At 44.1% G+C, this 21570-nt stretch overlaps 2 protein-coding genes across 2 annotated transcripts; both read right to left on the bottom strand.

Annotated features, from left to right (window-relative positions):
- Positions 1-5051: 5051 nt before the first annotated feature.
- On the bottom strand, positions 5052-7141 carry LOC120840021. Its single transcript, XM_040210443.1, has 2 exons — positions 7043-7141; positions 5052-5981 (listed from the first exon to the last, which is right to left on the bottom strand). Exons 1-2 carry the CDS (start codon positions 7139-7141, stop codon positions 5052-5054), a joined length of 1029 nt encoding a protein of 342 aa, XP_040066377.1.
- A 1203-nt stretch (positions 7142-8344) lies between these two features.
- LOC115320916 lies at positions 8345-8872 on the bottom strand. Its single transcript, XM_029981153.2, has one exon. The coding sequence runs from the start codon at positions 8870-8872 to the stop codon at positions 8345-8347; it is 528 nt and encodes a 175-aa protein (XP_029837013.2).
- Positions 8873-21570: the final 12698 nt, after the last annotated feature.

Below are 21570 nucleotides of genomic sequence, written 5' to 3' on the forward strand. Positions count from 1 at the left end.
AGACATTTTGCACTAATTTACCAAAAGCACACCCCTATAAACTTGGTTATTTTACTCGGCGACAAATCGCCAATACCGCACAACTGTGTTTTTAATTTTCTTAGAGATATTAGACTGCTAGACCAGCTATAAATTAACATATGTCCTGGGATCATGCCTATGTGAGTATACTCTCTCATGTTCGTAGTTTTCATAACCCACAAGCTACTACAGCTCTTTCTTATTTATAACCCTGGTTTCTTGCAATAGTCAGTTGTTGGCCTTGGAAATTACTGCGCCACTCAACTTCAATCAATCAGTCAATAACAATATGAAAGGTAAACGAACTATGGAGCAACAATTAAGAGGTTATAAAATCAGGTGTGTATTATAAAAAGTATAAAAATACGCAATGAATTCAAAATTTCTTTATTAGAATTGAAAATCAACAACATGAAAACTTGCATATTGAAGCGTGCTTCAGATGACCACTCAAAACTCTATACTTGTGAATCAGTCAATAACTAAACAAAAACACTTTTTATTGCAACCATAAATTAAGCAATACCTTTGCATTGTTCAGTGACTTTGAATTTATATCGATCTCTCTGTGAACTTTGAATGTCCCACGCATCAGTGCTTTCTTACACAAAACACGTAGTCCGTACAAACGCTCCAGCAAACAATTTATTAAAAAAAATTCATACAGCCGCAGTTGAGCTTCGGGTGACCGGACGCATGTTATCTGCAGTGACTGAAAGGTGTTGTACAAACAAAAGAAAAATAAGAAAGAAAAGCATAGCTTTGATGCACTTGGAAGAACGAATCAATGTACAACTTGTGCCATTTGATACATAATGATTACACTGCCCGTACTCTTGTCAATCTTGCGGCACGCCGAGCGAAATATCGCCCAAAGAGCGTTTCCAAAAAGAACACGAAAAACGACACACAAAAACACGGCAATACAAACTGCGCCACAATGACAACATTTAGCGACTCGGGCGTCGGCTCCATCTCATCTTTCGGCTGAGAAGCAGCGCACTCTATCTTAGTCATGTGTAACCAATCCGTCTCGTGGACTCTTTGAACTAGATACCGAAAGGCCATCCTCAGACGGTAGTGCTTCCGCACAGGTACGCCCGCGTAGACTAGCCCCAATGGATCCTTTGATTCCTTAAATCTGGGGTAAACAGCGCGCATGTAGCAGGGCGACTGTCTAACCGTGATGCACAACCGGCCTTTCCTTGAAGCGCATTTGAAGCAGTCACCAAGCGTGCCCTCTTCCGGCGGCGAATCAAGAGATCTCTTCAATTTTCTCAAGACTGCAGCGTCATATGAATCAAGAACGGCTACGTTCCAAGGTGTGTCTCTGGTGACGCACGGTCGAATTGCGTGAGCATCCAGAGCCGTTTCAAGTTTAATCAGATTGTCAACGATTGGCTCGGGAATGCGAGCAACCAGCCACGAAGTCAGCTGGCCTTCAAAGCACACCGAAAGGGAGAGTGTACCCAGGGTCCACGCTAGGACGACAAAGCGGCGACTCGTACAAAAGCGGGCAGAAGTTTTCAAATGACAAGACGTCGAATAGAACGTCGCAACAAGAAAAAGCATGGTGTCGTTAGCCACAGTGATCCCGGATGTGGTGGCATCTTTTAAATCTATAACAACGAGCATAACGAAGCAACATGCGAGACATAGCAGCAAGAAAGTTAGCGGCAGTTTCGACCTGTCGAGGGCATATCCTGCAGTGACTGGAATGGTGCTTGATTTCTTCACGTAGAACGTGAATGCTCCGATATTGTTGACTAAAGGTAGATCAAAATCTGTAAGCAGTTCTCTATATATTTTCTGAAAGAACATGAAAATATCGACTTCCTCAGCCCGGTACTCGTCCAAATCACTCCATGCCGAGAAAGTTGTCTTCACTAATGTTGCATTGAGCAGCGCTAATGCCTCTTGTATTATTTCCTTCTTGTACCCTTCGCAACTGGTGAAGACTTGAGATACACCAGGCAACACCCTGCAGGCTATTTTTATCGGCCTCCCAGAGAACGAGACGAAACTGCGCGGCAAACTCCCCCCTTGGTGACATTTCAAGGAGTGATCGGTTTCGAGTCGTTGATATTCACGGGACCGATTAGCCCCAATTGCAATGGTTACCATTCCAGATTTCTGGAATTTCGTCGAAGGAACGCAACAACAAAGCTGCATCTGCTGAGTACGAAACAAGTAAGGGGAATGTAGGCATGCCTCGAAATACCCGAACACTAACCATTTCGTTGCATACCAAAACCTGTAGTGTTTGGGCACCGGGTCGATGCAGGATTCTGGCGTTCCCCGATGACGATATGTCATTAGGAGGGTCCGAACTCCGTACACAGCGTTGTCTTCAATGAGGGTCCTTAGTTCGCCCCAGTGCCCGCACCACCGTGTCGATTTCACATCGAGGCTCTTCTGCCATTCAATGTCTTGGGCGTCCCACGATCCACCGCAGCAGACGAAAGTGGCATCCTGGCCTGATCTAGTCCAGTTCCGAAGGAATGAATTGAATTCTTGAGCTGATTCACCGTAGCATATTGCCCTTGACATATAGATATCGTTAGATACGGCAAGCAGACAGAGGATGCCTTTCAAAGATTGGAGCAGCATATCGGCAGCAGCCTGGCTTACCTCTGCCTGAGCTTGATACTAAATTTTCACGAACTAGTTTTCCGTGTGTTTAGAACACCTGAAAGCGCCCATATTTTATACTGGGATGTACTTGTCTTCTACTCAGACCAAGTTGAGCCAACTAATAGTCCTTGGACACGCAGGAAACAAGATGTTGTCTGGTGTTCAAAATAGTGCTCGCACCTTGGGTGGGCTGGGTCCCTTCCGATGAGGACCGGCGAAATGGAAACTCTAAAAACACTACTCTCCTTTTTGATCTCTAATTATGTTATAGCGTGATACACTCCGGTGAATATGTTGTCACTGCCCGAAGTCATTATTCCGAGAATCTCGAGAGCCGCGATTCCTGAGTGTGCCTCAATCGTTTGGAATAGAATATTTATATGCTCATTTCGAAAGCAAGATTATAATGGATGATGTGGCACTTTTTTAACACTTTTTTTTTGAGTTTCATGAATACAGTTTCAGTCGATATTGGATCTCAGCATGCAGGTGCGGGAAAATGCCAATAACACGCTAAAGACGGCCGTGTTTGGATTTATATTATATGAATATTATGATATACGGCGCGGCGCTGAGTGTATCTCCAATCACATATATGCCATTTTTAATGCGTCATCGTATGAACGTACGTTTCGCATCGACTATAGTAACGCTCGTGTCATTACACATTTAGGTCATATAGGTTTTCCACCGTGTATAACTCTCACTCAGTATCAGGTACATTGACGATGTCGAAACCATTGAGCCGAAGCGTTGATGATTACAAGACAAAACACTACTTTAATCACCGGTAACTGCGTTACTAACACTTCCCAGTTCCGAACGAAAATCACCGAAAGAAATGTAGCTCGCGCTCGGGCCCAGCCCCGAACCTCCTCGTCTTCTTCCCGCTCCGCTGAAGGGTTTCTTAATCCACCCCCCAAAAGGGAAAAGTTTATTTTTAACCACTTTCTAGCCCGTACACAAGTTGTATTGGTCGTTTTACAACCGCACCAGCGGGTAGTCGGATTTCGCAGACTCGTACTCTTCCGTCTCTTCCGGAAAACAATGCTTTCACAACTCCCATCTTCCAGAGCTGGCGTAATTGCTGGCTTTCGTGAAGAATAACCAGGTCCCCAACTTTGAGATGTCGGTTTGACCTCCTTGTCTTGTACAGTGATCGGACTTCTGTTAGGTACTCCCTTGACCGCCGTTACCAGAACTCTTTCAGGAACTCTTCTCTGAGTTTCCAGAGCCTTCACAGCGATTCTGCGTCTCCGTTTTGCAAGTCGGAGTCGGACGGTTTTGGTAACGACGTAAGTCTTTTCCCTGTCGTGAAGTGCGACAGTGATAGTGGCTGAGGCTCTTGCGCTTCACTATACGCGTAGGTCAATGGTCGAGAATTGATGATTGCTTCCACCTCAGTGAGGAGAGTCACTAACTCTTCTTCTGTCAGGACTCGTCGTCGGATGGCTTTCTTCAGAGTTCTTGACTGACCTGATCAAACGCTCATAAAATCCGCCCCACCACGGGGCACTTTCTGCAATGAACTTCCATTGTATCCTGCTGTTTGCGAAGTAATTCCGCACTTCTTCATCTTGTAGAACATCCCAAAGCTCGCATAAGTCTTTCTTGCTTCTCTTAAATGCGAACGCATTATCAGAGTAGATCACCCTTGGCACGCCTCTTCTTGATACAAATCGTTGGAGCGCACGCAGGAATGTTTCTGCCGTCATGTCCGGTACCATTTCCAAGTGTACTACCCTAGTAACTGCACACGTGAACAACGTGAGATATGCCTTCCTTTTTGTTTTCCTCGCTGTGACCCATACGGGTCCCGCAAAGTTAACACCCACGACTTCAAAGGCTTCCGCTTCTGTGACACGATCTGCGGGCAAGGGCGCCGTCACTTCTGACATTGGTCTGGCGTTGAGCCGTTGACATGCGATGCATTTCTTGATTTCTTTTTTTATCATTTGCCGAGCTCTTACTATCCAGTAGCGCCCGCGCAATTGCACGAGTGTGTCACGCACTCCCGCGTGCAAAGTCTACGGTGTGCTTCAGTTATCAACAACTTCGAAAAGTGGTCGTCTTTTGGCAGCACAACGGGATACCTTTCTTCAGAGGATTTATCGGAGAACTGTAGTCTTCCTTCTAGCCGAAGTATTCCATCGTTATCCAAAAAAAGAGAAATGTCTCTTATAGGTGAATCTGGCGGTAGTTTTTTGCCGTCTTGAAGGTTCTTTATCTCCTGTTCGAAGGGTCTACGTTGTACATTCTTTATTATATATCTTTCGGCTCGGTTCAATTCTTCCGCGGTTAAGGGCACAGTTTGAGCGCTAATTCTTTTAGATTTCATTATAAAGCGGAGTACCCACGCCATTGTTCGCCGAAGTCATATAGCTGTGCTAAACCGCTCAATTTCTGGAGCCATCGTTTGGTCTGCTGTTGCCGTGGGTAACGCTGCAACCTTTTTTCTTCTCTGTTTCTTCTATATTGAATTCTTGCGGTTCAGACTTCTCTGGCCACCGCTCTCGTACTGTTAACCAGCTAGGTCCTTTCCACCATACTTCACTGTCGAGCAGCTCCCTGGCTGTGATTCCTCTGGTCACCAGGTCAGCCGGGTTCTCTTTGCCTGGGCAGTGTTTACAAGAGCAAGGATTAGAGTTTCGCTGGATTTCAACGACTCTATTTCTTACAAACTGTTTCCAGACGTTTGCTTCTCCGAGGATCCAATAAAGAGCTATCTTGGCCTCGGTCCACAAGTGCACTTTGTGGATGTTCTCCTGCAGCTTGGTCTTAATGTAGACACTTAGTCTGGTTGCCAAAAGACATGCCAAAAGTTCTAGCCTCGCTACAGAAAGTTCTTTTAGAGGTGCCACTCGAGACTTGGAAAGCAGGATCGTGGATGTCGTGGTGCCGCAATCATTCGTCATAGTTACGTATGCTACGGCTCCATACGCCTGAGGACTAGCATCGGCAAAGATGTGCAGGTTTGTCTTGATCGTCGCTCCCTCTATTCCCCGTATGTAGAAACGTGGCACCATGACGTCACATAGCAATGGAAGATCCGCACACCATCGGTGCCATTCACTGCGCAGGTCAAAAGGCAGTAGGTCGTCCCACTCCATCTTCTGTTTCCAGATTTGTTGAAATAGGATCTTCGCTCGCACGACAAATGGCGCGATGAATCCTAGGGGATCGTAGAGTCTGGCTGTAGTCTGTAGGACAAACCTTTTTGTGTCTGAGTGCTTCTCTACGAAGTTCAGAACATCGTCTGGTGCAAATGTTACGAGGTCTGTGGCAGGTTTCCACGTTAGTCCCAGCACCTTGAAAACTCCCGCAACCTGCCCCAATGGTTGTTCCTCGTGGTGCTTCGAGTCGACCTCATTTGGTTAGACACCCACTTGTGCAGCTTCACTGACACTTGCTCGAAACTTGCTGTCGATTCCTTGAAGATCTTAGTGGCTTCTTCTTCGCTGGATGCACCGGTAAGAATGTCATCCACGTAAATGGAATCTTGCAGCAGCACCGCGGTGTCTGGATACTCGTTCTTCATTGTTTCCAGGTGATGTTTTATCGTCGCAGACAATAAAAATGGGCTCGATGTAGTTCCAAAAGGAACTCTCGTCATCCTCCAGATGAGAATTGGAGGAAGTGGTCTTCCGACCTGTGGGGTAGTTTTATACCACAGGAAGCGTAACGCATCGCGATCATCTTCTTGTATACTTATCTGAAGAAACGCCTTCTCGATGTCGGTCACTAGCGCGATACAATGTCTTCTGAAGTTCAAAAGCAACGCGACAATATCCGTGTTCAGGTTGGGGTCACTTTCCAAACAGTCGTTCAAGGACTTCGAGCTTTTGCTATGGGAAGAAGCATCAAATACGACTCGCAATTTAGTGGTGGTGCTCCTTTCGCGACAAACTGGTTGGTGTGGCATGTAGAACTTCCGAGATCTAGTCTGCTCATCTGACACTTCTTCTGCCATTCAACCTTCGGTGTACTTCCGGATCGCGGCGTCATAGTCCCTCATCAACTTAGGGTTCTGAGTTAACTTCCTTGTCAGCTGCTGAAGCCTCCTCTCCGCAACTTGTTTGTTATCGTCTAAGTTCACTACGGGTTTCCACGGGAGGGCCACCTCGTACCGAAGACCGATCTTCTTAACTGTTTCTTTGTAACACGCGATCACGGGTTGTGTCTCTGGATGAGGTTCGTCGGTTATACCAATCGATTCAAGGTTCCAAAACCTTTGAATCATTTCAGATGCATCCATGTTGTTTGTCGTTGCGTTGAGAACGACCATCTGTCAGCTCTTGATGACAGATGCTGAAAGTTCTGTTGGACCGTGTACGGTCCAGCCAAGCCACGTCTCGATTACTCGAAATTTCCCGTCGAGTCTCCTAACTTGGCCCGTGACGAAGTTCCAATAGCAATCGCCTCCAATCAGTGTGTCCACGCCGTTGGGTCCCTCAGCTTCACAGAAGTCCGCGGCCGTGTATCCCATTTTTTTCAGTTGGCGACGCAATGCTTCTCTTGGATAGGGCAATCGTTGACCACAAATACGGCTTGTCTCAAGTGCTTCCAAACGGGCACCTCTCTGATTTTCAAGAGTCACAAGAACTCTGCGAAAGTTTCGTTCTGTCGTGTGGTCGCCAAATGCTCCATTCAGTCTTTCGTTTCCCAAGTGCTTGCATCTGAGCTTTCGTGAGAGTAGTTCTGTGACAAAAGACCTCTGGCTTCCGCCGTCGAATAGCACTCTTACAAGGATGCGCTGTTTCAGTCCCAAGCTCCACACTGTCGCTGTTTGCAGGAGGACGTTTTTGTTGACCCCGTCTTTAATCGTAGATTGTAGGGCCACTAGACCAGCAAAAGTCAGTTTTTCCTCTTGCCTGCCTTTATCGTCTCTTGAGCTTGACAAGAACGTTGGGCCACACATGACTGATGCGTGTCGACCTTGGCAGTTGGAGCAAGAAATGTTTTTCCTGCATTGTTCGGCCAGGTGGTTTTTCTTCGTGCACCTAAAGCGTCTTCCCGAGCTCGTTAAAATCTTCCTCTTCTCGGGAAGACCTACCGTTGTTGTGCACAGCTCTGTCTCGTGGTCTGCTGACTTGCAGAAAACACAGCTCTGCTTGTCACTTTTCTGTAGAAGTGTCGCGGCCGTTCCTTTTGTCCATGGTTTTGAATTGTGCTTTGCTGCACGAGATGCTACTCCACTTTCTTTTCCTGCTTTACTTATTATGCCTCCTGATTCTGTTTTTTTTTTTGTGACTGTCGTTCTTTCTCTACTTTCAACTTCAATTCTCAGAAATTGCATAAGTGATGGTAGTTGCGTTAGCTGGGACTGTTCTACACCGTGCTGGTTTCCTTCGCCAGCCGCGTTTACAGCCACATCTTCCGGGTGACGCTGTTCTTTCTTCCGAACGACATTTCTGTTGAAAGTTAGCACAAGATCTTCTGGAATCAGCCGAAGTACAAGGGGGCAAAGGAGAGTCGAATAAGAATCTTCGTTAACCAATAGAGACTTGAGTCCTCTTATATGCGCTTGGAGTTCATCGTGTAGTCGTCGTAGTCCTCGGACGTCTTGCGAGGTTCGAACTGGCTGCCGTTCTGCTAGTTTTATCATGTGGTCATCTACTAGCAGCGCCTCGTCGCCGTAACGGGACGTTATGATCTCCCGCGCATCTTTATAACAGCTGGCCGTTGGTGGCTATCCGGCAATCGCTGCAGCAGACTCTCCCGACAACGCCGATCTGAGGTAGTGGAACTTCTCGGCTGATGACAGTTCTGGGTTACCATGGATGACCTGCTCGAATTGCTCCCAGAAGGGCTGCCATTGTTGAGGTTGTCCGTTGAATTTCAAGAGTTCAAGCTTTGGTAGCTTGTCCTTGACTGACAAAGTGGGACTGCGGTGGTTTGTTGCGATTTCTTGACCGCTTGTACTCGCTCTTTCGTGTAGGGTCCGCACCTTGAAGGTCAGTCTTGCCGAGTAGGTGACGATACGATCGCTGCACTCGACGATCCGAGCATACTCTTGTTCGATGTCACTTGCTGCCAACAATGGTTCGAGGGCAGAGTCCGTTTCGGTAAGCTGACCATGTAGCGCGTTGAGACGAGTCAGTAAGACGTTGAGCTCGTCCTCAATCAGCAGTTCGGTTTGGGTAGCTGTATCGATTTCCGTCAGCAGCTTTGTTACCTGTGAACGCAGGGCTTTTCGCTTCTGTTTCAGCCTATCCATGGCAGCGTCGTTATGGTCCCTTGCGTTCTCGAGCTGGATGGTGTCTTGTCCTGTAGCCTCGTTACATCAACGCTTGTGACACCTTCTCATCTGGCCCATCGTACAGTCCTGATCCCGGGTTTCGGCACCAAAATGTCGAAACCATTGAGCCGAAGCGTTGATGACTACAAGAAAAAACACTACTTTAATCACCGGTAACTGCGTTACTCACACTTCCCAGTTCCGAACGAAAATCACCGATAGAAATGTAGCTCGCGCTCGGGCCCAGCCCCGAACCTCCTCGTCTTCTTCCCGCTCCGCTGAAAGGTTTCTTCAGACGAGTTGCAAACGTTAAGAACACGTGGCGTGCCAAAGCGCCAGTTTTTTATTAAAAAAAACTGTCAAACGTTCAGCACAGCTTTCGTCGTGGTGTATCCACTGTTTAGCTGCTACGGTGTACTTCTTATGACTGCACTTACTTTCAGTAAGAAGTAAGTTATCGACGCAGAATTCTTTGACTTCGCCAAAACAGTATTAAATAGTTGGAAATTAAAATTATACAGAAGCTTTAAGCGATTAGGATTTTCATCAACCCTTCAGATTTCATTATACTTTTTATTTAGAGAACTGTGCTCATTACATTTAAATTCAAAATCAGTCCCCCGTCCCTCTTACAGTCTTGCAGAGAGTGCCTCAAAAGTCAAATTGGGAATAAAGTTTTTGTTTTTATGTAATAACAAAGTTACAAGGAGTTGTGCTCCCGAAATTAGTCCTAAACATTTTGTGGCCTCGTGAAACCCTGGCTGACGTTACTAGAGTGAATGATAAACTAAAGCATCATAAGCTGGTGTCGGAACTGGGAAATATCTCTGAGCATTGACCTGCCCTCTCGTTTTCAAGTAGGTATTGAGAACGCTGTTTTGAAGTATTCTTAGTTTTGCGTAGTGGTGGTAAATAAATGCCTCCCGCAGCTACATATGTAAAAGCTACCATCACTGAAAACTTTAACTGATATTAACACACACATAACGTTTGTTATAATGCTTTTAGTGCTTTTTAGTGAATTTGACGTAAGGTTCCCAGACCCCAATGTGGGTGAAGCTCGCGGCTCACTGGCCTTTGTGAGGACTGGCCTAGTAAGTGCAGCCGATCTAATGAACTTCCATATTTCCACAAACATAGCTAAGCTCCCACAATCCACAGTAGAGTACAGCTATGTTAATTTGCAACCTGTACAAAGGAACAAATAACGCAGCAAAAATAATTTGTTTGCTAGGCCTATAAATGTTTCACGCAGGGAGCTCAGAAACAAAAGGTTGAATGATTTGGTTGGCATGATATATTACGGCTTCACTCAACAAACTCAGTATCTTGTGATAATTTTATTGTTGCGAGAGAACACTATTTCTCACAACGTAAATTGACCAGGGAGTTTCGCACAAATACTTTGACATTCATTTTTTTTTTATTCTTCGAAGTCATTAGCTGCTTGCAACTGGTTGCCAAAAACCATTGATGTTACAAGATTGTAAATATTTATTCATAATATAACACTGGCACCAATTTGGAAACATTTTATAATTAAAGAACTTAATATAATTTAGTTGATGTACTGTTTTGTGGTTCGTTAGAATGCTGTTCCTAATAGGTCTCATTTTGTCTTTCGATACTGTAAGCTCTCTTTTAGACTCTGAATAGCCAGGAAAATTTTTAAGTAAAAATACATGAGCAATTAAATCTCGTTTTTCTTCAAAATGAACGAATATGTTCATGGAGTTTGGACAATAGCACGAGGAGTTGCCTCTCGGTGTCACTAACGCTATTTTTCATATTCAGAAGCAGAACACTACTTTCCCTTGATGGGTATTATGTTATCACTAAATAAAATATTCCGAGACATGGGAAACAAGAAAGACCAAAAAAGCAACGTCTGAAAATACGGCTCAATATTTATTTCCACGAGAGCCAATTTTATATAAAGCGGAATGACCGCCATCCCCCTCCTCATCATCAGAACCTACATCCGTCAACCACCACGTCATTAAAGTGAAACGAACTTACCAACTCTGCGTACAACGTTGTTGACAGGTAAACTACCTGATAACGGGAGGGAAGGGGGGGGGGGGGGAGGGTGGTACGTTGTTCCCGGTTTTTAATATAAAAGCGTTTTGTGGCATTGAAAGAAGCTAAAATTGTGTGAACGTGTTTCACTAACGCTCGAGGCAAAACTCAAAAATTTGATAACAGGACGTTATCTGAATCAAAATAAAACAGTGAAATACACATTTCTCTGCGGGTCGACGTCCACCCGTGCCTAATATTGTCAGAAAAAGACTTGACGTTTGACGGATGTTGGATTTATATCAGTGGAAAACACACACAAGATAAAAAAAACGATACGAATTTATTTTCTTTCTGCAAAATGTTTTGACTGAAATAATGCTAAAGGTGCACGCAACATTAGTCCTTGATTAGGCAGTATTACTTAGGTTGGTAACGGCTCATACAGAAATTTGATAGTTCTTTTTACCTCATATTAACAAATACTAAACGGCGCACTTTCTACACTCGACTGGAACAGCTGGTGGATGAGCACGCAGAGAAAGATGGCCATCACGATGCTTTAGACTTCGCATGATTGGCCCCTTGGCCGTAACCTCGGTTCCATTCGCACTTCCATGAAAGGAAGTATAGTAGTCGCAGAATAAACTATTGAAAACTGAGCAGTGCTCATCCGATCAGCTTAGAGAGAGAGCAACAGGCTGTCGATCAAATGCCAGTTCTATGCTTCCAGAGTTTAATATAATCACTCGTCGCACTGCAAAAGGTCACGTGCTCTTCTACTAACATCCCTTGAGAATTAATTTAAAGTTTTTCGTACTTCAGTTATAGCGCTTAGAAATATTTAAGGATCGATATTCATAACGTATGCAATTAAGACACTTTAGAATTTGTGTTTGCCTCCACGAATTACATAGATAGATATCATAGCCACACGCTCGTGTTGGCCAAACACAGTACATGCACTGACTTTCGGACATTCATAAAATCGGCTATTGCCTTCATCAGCACGATTGGGTACGATCCATTACATGAACGGATGTGGGCGCATATATTGTCACGAGCCCAAACCGGACGATCATGCACTTCTCTTATCTATTGGATGTGCCGCATATAAAAGGACCATGAAGTTGATTTGGTAGTTAAGTATATCGATTGAAATAGACGTCACTTGTCTTTCAGGTGACTTTGACGAAGTTTTGAATTGGAGTTGCTCTTCGAACCGCACAAATTAATTTTGCAAATCCAGCAAAAGTTAGAATTGAAGAGATGACATCTCCTCAGCTTGAAGAGACTTCGAGACTGCGAAAAAAATCACTCTTTTAAGTCACGTTAACAGTGAAATTATTATGGGCCCGTCAGTCGATTGGTCAGAGTGAACGGAGTCCGCACGTCTTGATCGTGAGATGTTAAGAAGGAATTCGCTTTCGTTAAATTCAATACAAACAAGAAACACAAATTTTTGACACTAAGGGTTACCCCATACAAAACAAAAAGAAAAAAAAACTCTTTTTGGAAGGCTATAGAAAATAAGTTGCATAGCTGCTTCTATGGCTGAGTTCAGTTTTTTTATAGTCTCTCCTCTGGGTGTTTAGATTTTTCTTTCGATTATCACGGGTTAGCTTCTGCAGTCTATAGCATTTTAAATGGTTATCTAAAGAATGTTTTATTGCTTTGTCTAAATATCTCCTTAGCCTGCGTGTTACAGCTTCCTATAGCATTTTATTTGATTGCTTTAGCCGCATGTATCTTGTTATATGACCTGCTCTAGGGAATATCTATGGGTTACTATTAAAGTCTTTTTCAACGGCGTGCGATGGCCACTATGAACCATTTTATGATTTCTATAGCCATCTATGGCTCCGGTTATGGTATGTTTTAGATATTTCTATTGCTTACATTGTGACTCTCTTTCACCAGCGTGTCGTAGCTGCCAATTGTTTCACTTATGTTTTTTTAGACATCTATAGCTCCTGTAGTCTGCTTTAGACATTTATATGGCTTATCCCATGGTTCCCTTTAAGCGGCGTGCTAAAACTGCGTATAGCTCTTCCTTTCGTTTCATTAGCCGTCTTTATTTTTTTGTATACACTGGTATAAAGATATCTATAGCATACTACATGGGTCTCATTAGCCAAGGTGCAATAGCAGCTGCCTACAGTTTTCCCTGTGCTGTGTTTAGCCATATATTCCCCCTTGGATAATCCCCTACGGAGATTTGTATGCTTTCCTTGTGGGTCTCTTTAGGCAGTCTGCTGTAGCTGCCTTTGTGTTTCCTATGGTATCGTTAGTGATGTATACCTCTAGTATGGTTTACGCTAGAGATTATTATGGCTTACTCCATGGGACTCTTCAGCAAGTGTGCTATTTATGCCTATAATGTTTACTTTGGTATTTTAGTCATCTACAGCACATTTTATGATCTGCTACATAGATTTCTATGGCTTGCTCTATAGGCTTGTTTAGCTAGAGTACCGTAGCTGCCTATGGCGACTCCTATCTTTCTTAAGCAATCTATATACCAACTCATGCCTACAAACAAACCACTGCACCCCAAGCGACAGGCCACCATCGATCCGCATGCGCAATAGAGTATGGGCAATAAGTGCGCCGTCGCGCTTCGACGAACCATTGGAAAGTTATGTCCAACGTCGGGTGTCTGAACCCGCTGTCTTTTCTTGCGTTAGCACTGTTGATACTATGTCTCCCTAGCGATGTCTTACTACTTTATTGACATGAGCGAAATAAACAAGGCTCGTTACAGCGCAAAACTTCGAGTAAATAAGGTCCCATGCGGCGATTTATTTCGCGTGAACACCGCAGAATGGGTTCTAAAGCCTGCTTCTTATCATGAGAGGCTGCTCGCTATTTTCAATCGCGACGTCGCTCGGACTCCAAACGCCTCCACGGCAGCTACGAGGCTTGACGTCGATACTAGAAATTGCAAGCAAAATTGGACCAAGTGTATATGATATAACAATTCGGTGATGGCCACACGTAACACTGAACAAAATCTTCTTGTACCTGCTGTTTACACGGAGCCTACTTACACCAAAATAAAGTTCACATCTAAAAGACTTCTGAGGCCTGCACTTACATGTCATCCAAATTACTGAGTCATCGTTTGGTCTTCAGGGCGCTAGTGTTTGAACAAGCGGGCGACAGTTTGAAAAAGTAGGTAAATTTAAAAGAGCAGACGGCTGTGCAAATGATCAGAGAGCTATGTGAACGTGAATAAGCACTGACTTTGGTCCAGACAACTTGACAGTTTCCCCACGCTCATGTTCAAAAAACAATTAATTGGACGACCACAAGTATCATTGAGTTCAAACCGAGGCGCCTCTCTCAGCACCAACCGTAGTTCAACCGTGCCTCATTTTTCCTTTTTCTGCACGTATTCACCTTATCAAAAGAACCGTAGAGGTAGAAAACTCTTGAAAACTAGACTTCACACCTTCGCGTACCTTGTAACACTGTGCTAATCGCGGCGTTTTGAAAACAAAAGTTTTAGTCTTGTTTTTTTAAATGACAGATACATAGCATTCCCCATCCTGACTTATAGTCCACACCGTCAAATTAGAAATGATCCCCAAGCACCAACACCGCGTCGTGATGTAACAAAATGGAGTTGGTGCTTAGCTCCTTGTATGGTCTGCTAAAGAAATTTCTATGAGTTACGTCTTTATTTATTGGTCTCTCTTGCTAGGAACCCCATACCCGTGCTATAGCCGCAGGTAGCATTTATCTTGGTTTCTTTAGTTACCTGGACCTCTTTTTATGGACTGCTATTTAGATTACTATGTCATACCTCATGGGTCTCTTCAGCCTGCATGCTACAGATGCCTATAAATTCTTTTTTTTCGTATCCATCTATAGCTACCTGTATGATCTACTAAAGAGCCTTCAATTGTTTACCTTGTGGCTCTTGTTAGCTGTTATGATATAGCAGTCTATAGCTTTTCCCCTGGTTTCTTTAGCCATCTGAAGATTTCTATGTTTTGCTGAAAAATATTCGCTGGCTTCCCTTACGGCAATCTTTAACAGGCAATGCTATAGCTATCTTGAGTTTTTGCTTTTGCTTCTTCAGCTAACTATAAGTCATTATATGGTCTACTGGGTTTGTCCCACGTTAAATCATATGGCTCCCTTTAGCTGCCATATAGCTTATGCGTGCACCATCAAGGAAAAGGAGAGGAGGCGACGAGAGCGCGCGTGGATGTCAGGAATGTATATAATGTACGCAGCAGTACGAGATCTATATTTGTGCATATAGATATTTCTTTCTGAAACTCTTCAGCACGGTATATCGCAAAATCAAAATACCTCAAGAGCTGCGCTTAAATTTCGTGTAACAGAGGTCTGTAACCGTGTATCATTTTAAAAGTTATGGCTTCTTCATTCAGGTTCCTTACCTGTTTCTAAAGTATTTTCGCCGATACAAATTCGTTTAAGTAAGTGAGCGTCGTTCGAATTTTTAAAATGGGCATAGAAGTAAGCATTTTGCTGAAAATAAGTAAAAATCTTTTTTTTTCCGAAACATCTTACAATTTATTTAATGTAATTTCAACGGCGTTTAACTTGCTATGTTGTGATGAATATGGTATTTTTCTTGTTAAGATATTTTCGAAACATAATAAGCAATGCACAAAAATAAAGACATTCCTAAATTGTTTGTTTAATTATCGTTTTGAGCTTTAAAAGTCTAACTTTTTCTATTCGAAGCACTATAATTTCAGATTAAGAATGTTGGAAGCCGTAAAATAAACAACTTTACAAAAAAAATATTTCGAAATCAGAGAAGAAAAAGTTAAATTTTTCTGTCTAATGAGCCGTTTATTCTACCCTGAGGTGGTCCAAGCAAAAATACCAAAAATTACGATTTTAGAATAGTTTATTGTCTTTTCTTTCTGAAAGATTACTGAAAAATATTTTTAAGCGAGAAAAGAAACATTGAATTTGCGCTCCCGAGTCGCAATTTGGAATTGCTTTCTAGCTCATCTTCACCACACAACACGTCACCTGACAGGGCAGCTAAAGCGACAGCCGAGTAGCTTTTCGCGAACGCAAGGCACTTGCTAGTCAGGACTGTGATTTTCACAGGAGGTGTTGCACATGCGCAGTTTTTACCCGCAATTGCCTTGCGTACATGCAGCCGTGACGTATTCAGGCGGGAGGTTTATAAGGCTTCAGCAAAGCCCGCCCCCTCCGAAATTTAGCCAACCCTATGCACGTTTGAAAGTCAGGGCCCAGGGCGCCGCCATATTGCTCGGTTATGGTATGCGTGTGTGGGGCCATAATTCGATTACCTCGCGTTTACAAGGCTTCGTAATCGGATTATGACACGTCCAAGCGCACCCCATCTGAGCAAGACGGCGGCGCGCTGAGGCCGGACTTACAACGTGTATAGACATCAGCGTTGCCAGATTGGAAAAATGCTTTGGCACCAAATCCTGGCCGAAATTTTACCAACACTAAAATATCGCGTCTATTATGTATTTCCACTTCCTTCAGCTTTTTTTACGCATGCACTCGCAAAAGGACAGCTTTCTGGGGGTTCACTAATAAACTGTAAACGACTTATCTTTCGCGGGCTCAATATTTCGTAATTTAAGTCAACCCTAAATTTTTTGAATATTTCGCGGGTTCTAATTTTCGCGACGCGGAGTGATCTCAATATAAATTTCAATGTGTTCGCATTTTACCGGAATTGTAGGCGATTCGCGAAATTCGCGAAACTTTGGTTTCGCGAATTTCGTGCTCGTTGTGTTTCTCCTCATCTCAATGTAAACTCATCCTTTTCCTTTCAATTTTAGTCACGAGTTTGTTCTGTAGAACTTGGCAGCGCAGCACGTCTATCAATGTACAATCGGCACGGAATGAAACCCGAACGCCGGAACGCGTGGCCACCGATACAGGCTGCTCTACCTGGAGGGCCCCTGAGAACTAATGAGAACGCACCTGGGTGCGTTTTCTCGCGTGGCTCGTTTGGGACTTCCGCGTTTCGCCGGTGGCGTGCTGTAAGCGTCGTCACGTGGGGTGCTTTTCTGTCGCCGCACTGTCGCCCCATATCGCCCGGTCGACAATGGGTGGCCGCTTAACCTGACTATAGCTCTTTGCGATACGCCCTTCTCAGACAGGGTGATGAATTCATTCCGCTCCCGAATTGACACGCCTGGCATATCGGTGGTTACCAAAGAGAGCGCCAGCAAGCAATTCCTTTCTTTTTAAGAATTGACTGATAACCTCGCAGAAAAAAATGCGCATTGCTCATAAATCCCAAACAACCGCGTCAGTGTGTTGCATCCTTTTTTTTCATGAAGAGTACGGTCGTGCGAACAAACGAATATTATTTCACGTTTATGACGTTTCGCTATTTCTCAAAAACCGCGCGTTGCACGTTGTTCATCGCAGCATGGTTCCAGTGACACGTCATCAAGCACCGCGGGTCTTCTGTGCACGAAATGTCTCAACTTTCATTTCGCCCTTGCGATACACAACGCAATAATGAATGACAGCGCTGAAGAGATATCGCTGGGAATCCGATACGCAAAGCGAGGGACAGTGCTTTTTCTATCGTATGTGACGGCGCTTACAGCGCGGCACCGGCGAAACGCGGAACTTCCAGACGAGCCGCGCGAGGGTCAAGCTCATCTTAGTAGGACCCGCACCCTCGCACCCCTGCGCATTTTCATTAGTTCTTAGAGGCCCTCCAGGTGGAGCAGCCTGTATCAACGGCAACGCGTTCCGGCGTTCGGGTTTCATTTCGTGCTGATTGGACAACCAACTAGCCCAAGTCCAAGCTTTATTAGGTCCTCGCGAAAATTAAGTCATTTACAGTAAGTCTGTTCACAGCACAATAAAAAAGGATCAAAGCAGACATGTCGTGCATTATCGGCATTGTTACTTCTTAATATACAATATTTATGAGATGTTAGTGCTGGGTAGTCCTGAGACAGAAAATTCAAATTAATGAAGGCCACCGACACGTAATAAAGGCCACATAATATTGCACTTAAAGACACTCGCAGTCTAAATTAAGCATACATTCTCTGCTCAGCAGTAAGAAAAAGGAATGCGTAAGAACGAAGTCCAAATACAACACCATGATAAAGTTCAGTTCATATCAGGTTTTGGAGACAAGCTCCAAAGAAAAAAACTGATAAACGTAACATCCAGTCACATAACACTTAACTTCACACAAAGTCCAGATACAGACACGGAATATCTTTTGACACATAAATTTAGCACATCCATCGCTAATATCCATAAACATATGGAGCATAAAAAAATAGGTTACATAAATACATTAACAAGTGCCAGAGCCCACTACGCTGCCTCGTACTTCTCTGACGTAAACCTTCTAAGCATGTCATCAGTTGTCAAAAACTGCACAAAGTAGCCAGACTTCCATGGCGATGTTGTGCGAATACGAAGAATAGAATCCAGAGTTGCAACAGACATCTTATTTCTGTACTTCGTCTTGGTGCAGGTGACTTGGCTAAGACTCTCTTCCACTACAGCATTCGACACTGGGCAAGAGAGGCAAGATAAGGCATAGAGGGCTAACTCTTTGTGTGTTCTCTCTCCTAGCCCGTTTCTGTACTTAAATATTCCACTCCAGAATAACGTGCAGTCATCCGGCACTTCGCCATCAAACACAGACACTTCAGCCCAGATGTGCATCACAATTTTTCAGTACTGCTTGTTGTTTCAAAATGTCTTACTCTTCCTTTTTGATTAATTAGATTAATAAAAGTGACAAGCCATTCCTCAAGATTTTTCACCAGTTGTCACCAGATATTGTCTGGTATAGCCGTTCCGGTACATAAAAGCCAGTAGCCCCCCAATTTGACCAAGTTTTCCAAATCTGGCGCCGAAGTTCACCATCTGGCAACGCTGGAACTCAGGCTTACAAAAAAACGGAGCTCCCCTAGCGGACGCCACGGGCGCCTCGCATGCGCAATGGTGTGCGGGCAAAAGGCTCGCCGTCGCACATAAACAAACCATTGTAATGCGATGTTGTCGGCGGCGGTATCAGTTCCCGTGCTCTGTCTGGCGTTAGAATTGTTAAGTCTATGTCTTCCTGGGCAATGTCTACCTACTTGAGTGATCTCAGCAAAATTATCGAAGCGGTTTACACAGTAAAATGTCTTGTGTATAATGTGACTTGCGGCGATTCATTCCGCGTGGTCGTTGCAGAATGGGCGCTAAAGCCTGATTCGCATGATGAGATTTCGGACGCCAATTTCAGTCGGGACATCGCTCGGGCTGCAAAAGCATGAATCGTAGCTGCGATGGTCGACGTCGATACTTAAAATCGCAAGCAGGATCGGGCCCAGTGAATCAGGAATAAGAAGTCGAGGATGGCCACTAGTAACAATGATTAACATATCCTTGTATATACTGTTTACACCGCCCTGTTGGAAAATCTCGATGGTGGAAAGAAGATGGAAAAGGCTCATACAAGCGTAACCATAATACGGGACACCCCATACAAGCGAAAAGGCGGCTGCAGTGAAGTGGATTAAGGCGGAACGATACAGGTGGGCGGAACCATACAAGCTGTCGTATTATGGGACATCCTATACCAGCGTAGTGGTTTATGGCGGAACCATGTAGGCGGACGGAACCAAACAGGCATAACGTAATATGGGACATCCTACAACAGCGAAAAGGCAATACCAGCGTGGTGGAGCCATATGGCTCTACCATGCTGATATCGCCTTGTCACTGTTGTACAAGGCGATTTAGTTTTAAGCTTTACATCTATGTTTAGAAAGGTCGTGAAAGCTAAATTGATGCGGTTTGTGCAGGCGAGTTTTACGGCCAGGGGTACGTAGTATAGGGACCTAACCGTAACGATCAGCCGGATAATTAAATACAATTTGTTAATTAACTTTTTAGTTACTAAAAACGAACAGATGGTTTCATTTAGAAACCTGCCGAGAGTCCTCGAAAACCACTAAATCAACTCTTTTTAGAAGGATATAACGCAGGTGTAGCATTTTAAGCGTTCTGTAAAAACGCTTTATTTGGATCCGTTTCTAGGTTTCGGTTTCTTATCGGAGCGCATCTTTGCGCCCACGGTCCTGCTCCGCAGGAGTTTAGTTGCGCAACACACGTGCCCCTTGCTTCCCTCCATCCTACGAGGGAGGCGAGGAGGTGGCTTTGCACTGCGGCCACCGGGCAGCAGGATCGCAGGCGCAAAGATGCGCTCTGGTAAGAAACCGAAGTCTGGAAACCCGTCCAAATTGACAATTTTTTTAGAACGCCGTAAAATGCTCCTCTTGTCTCATATCTTCACAAAGAAATTTGATTTTGAGTGTTTTGATGATACTTAGAAAGTTTCTAATTTAAACCATGGATTTATTTTCACAAATAGAAATTTTAAGAAACATATTATACTTAACGGGAAGCTGAAGCGGTTTTTCATTTGAGGAAACACATTAAAATATTACTTTTGACCTCCGGGAAATCAAATATCAAAATTATTTCTCAATTTGGTTAATCGAGGCTGCATAGAATCATTTTTAAAGTACCGCTGGAGGCACTTCCCTGGAGAGCGACATCACAAAAGCAGCTTTCGAAATCTTTGCTCACGCATCTTCAGCGCCTATCAAATAGCTATGCACGCACATGCTATTTTCTAAAATGGCAGAAAAATGTGTCACAACTGGTGCCAGTGCGGGAGAATATACCTAGAAAACTTGCGATTGGACACGCGGCCCTTAAGCGACACACGCTTGGTGGCCGAAAGGTCTTCTTACGACGTCGCTATTGGTATGATGTTTTTTTTGTGTTTTCTCACGTTTAGTTATATCTTTGTGGAAAACAAACGGGATATTCAGATTCGCGGGATAAAACTACGCTAGAATGAACCTCCATCTAGTTTTCTGAAAGAAGTCTGGCACATCTCTGTAATAAGCCGACAGATCATTACAAATTTGCCTTTTATACTGTGCCGCCCTCGCCATATAACTCACGTGCACATACCACGTAAATGTAGCTTTTACGGCTTTCTTAAAAAAATTGTAAAACATACAAAAAAAAACACCCTGTAGAATGTCCCCCAATACGATACGATTGTATGGCTCCTTCCCAGCTTGCATTGTTCAAGAAAGACTTGTGGACATCCAGTGTTTCATTAGAATGCTGGATGTCAGCGAATCTCTACATCAGTGAGTGGTTTCAAACAAGCATGATATTTGCACACCAGTAAGCTCTTATCCGAGGCTCACCAGGAGCACTAAGAGCAGTGGCGAAATGTCGTGACCTGGTAAATTTGGTTGCAGGTATTTATTTTTAGAAGAGCTGCATGCAGCAAAGTTTAACTTTGCTCAAAAGAAGATAATTAAAAATTCAATACTGAACAACGGTGTCCCTTGAGCTGTCAGACCAAACTCCCACTCCTGCCACTCAGGAGTTCCTAACTTGTGCGTAGAGGATCAGCACAACCCAGATTTGTGCTGCAAGGGCACCTGCAATATAAAAGTTGAATAAACATGAGATGAAATATGAGACGTTTACAATTCTCTGTAATGTAACATTAGAGCACAGATCTTGAAGAGAAGGATGGGAAGGTATGCCCCTCCTCCCCCTCCCCTCCTGCAATTCTGCTCCCACCCATTCACCGGAAAATTTCCCTGAATTTAGCAGGA

This window comes from Ixodes scapularis, unplaced genomic scaffold, assembly GCF_016920785.2.
Source record: "Ixodes scapularis isolate PalLabHiFi unplaced genomic scaffold, ASM1692078v2 PGA_scaffold6__148_contigs__length_123643588, whole genome shotgun sequence".
Lineage (NCBI taxonomy): Eukaryota > Metazoa > Arthropoda > Arachnida > Ixodida > Ixodidae > Ixodes > Ixodes scapularis.

What these genes read in the sequence shown, in the direction of transcription:
- LOC115320916 (XM_029981153.2), bottom strand. Translation starts at nt 8,872, where the DNA reads ATGGATAGGCTGAAACAGAAGCGAAAAGCCCTGCGTTCACAGGTAACA.
- LOC120840021 (XM_040210443.1), bottom strand. Translation starts at nt 7,141, where the DNA reads ATGGGATACACGGCCGCGGACTTCTGTGAAGCTGAGGGACCCAACGGC. An exon ending in GGAACTTCGTCACGGGCCAA is followed by an intron (nt 5,982 to 7,042) that starts GTTAGGAGACTC and finishes CCATTGGGGCAG; the next exon opens with GTTGCGGGAGTTTTCAAGGT.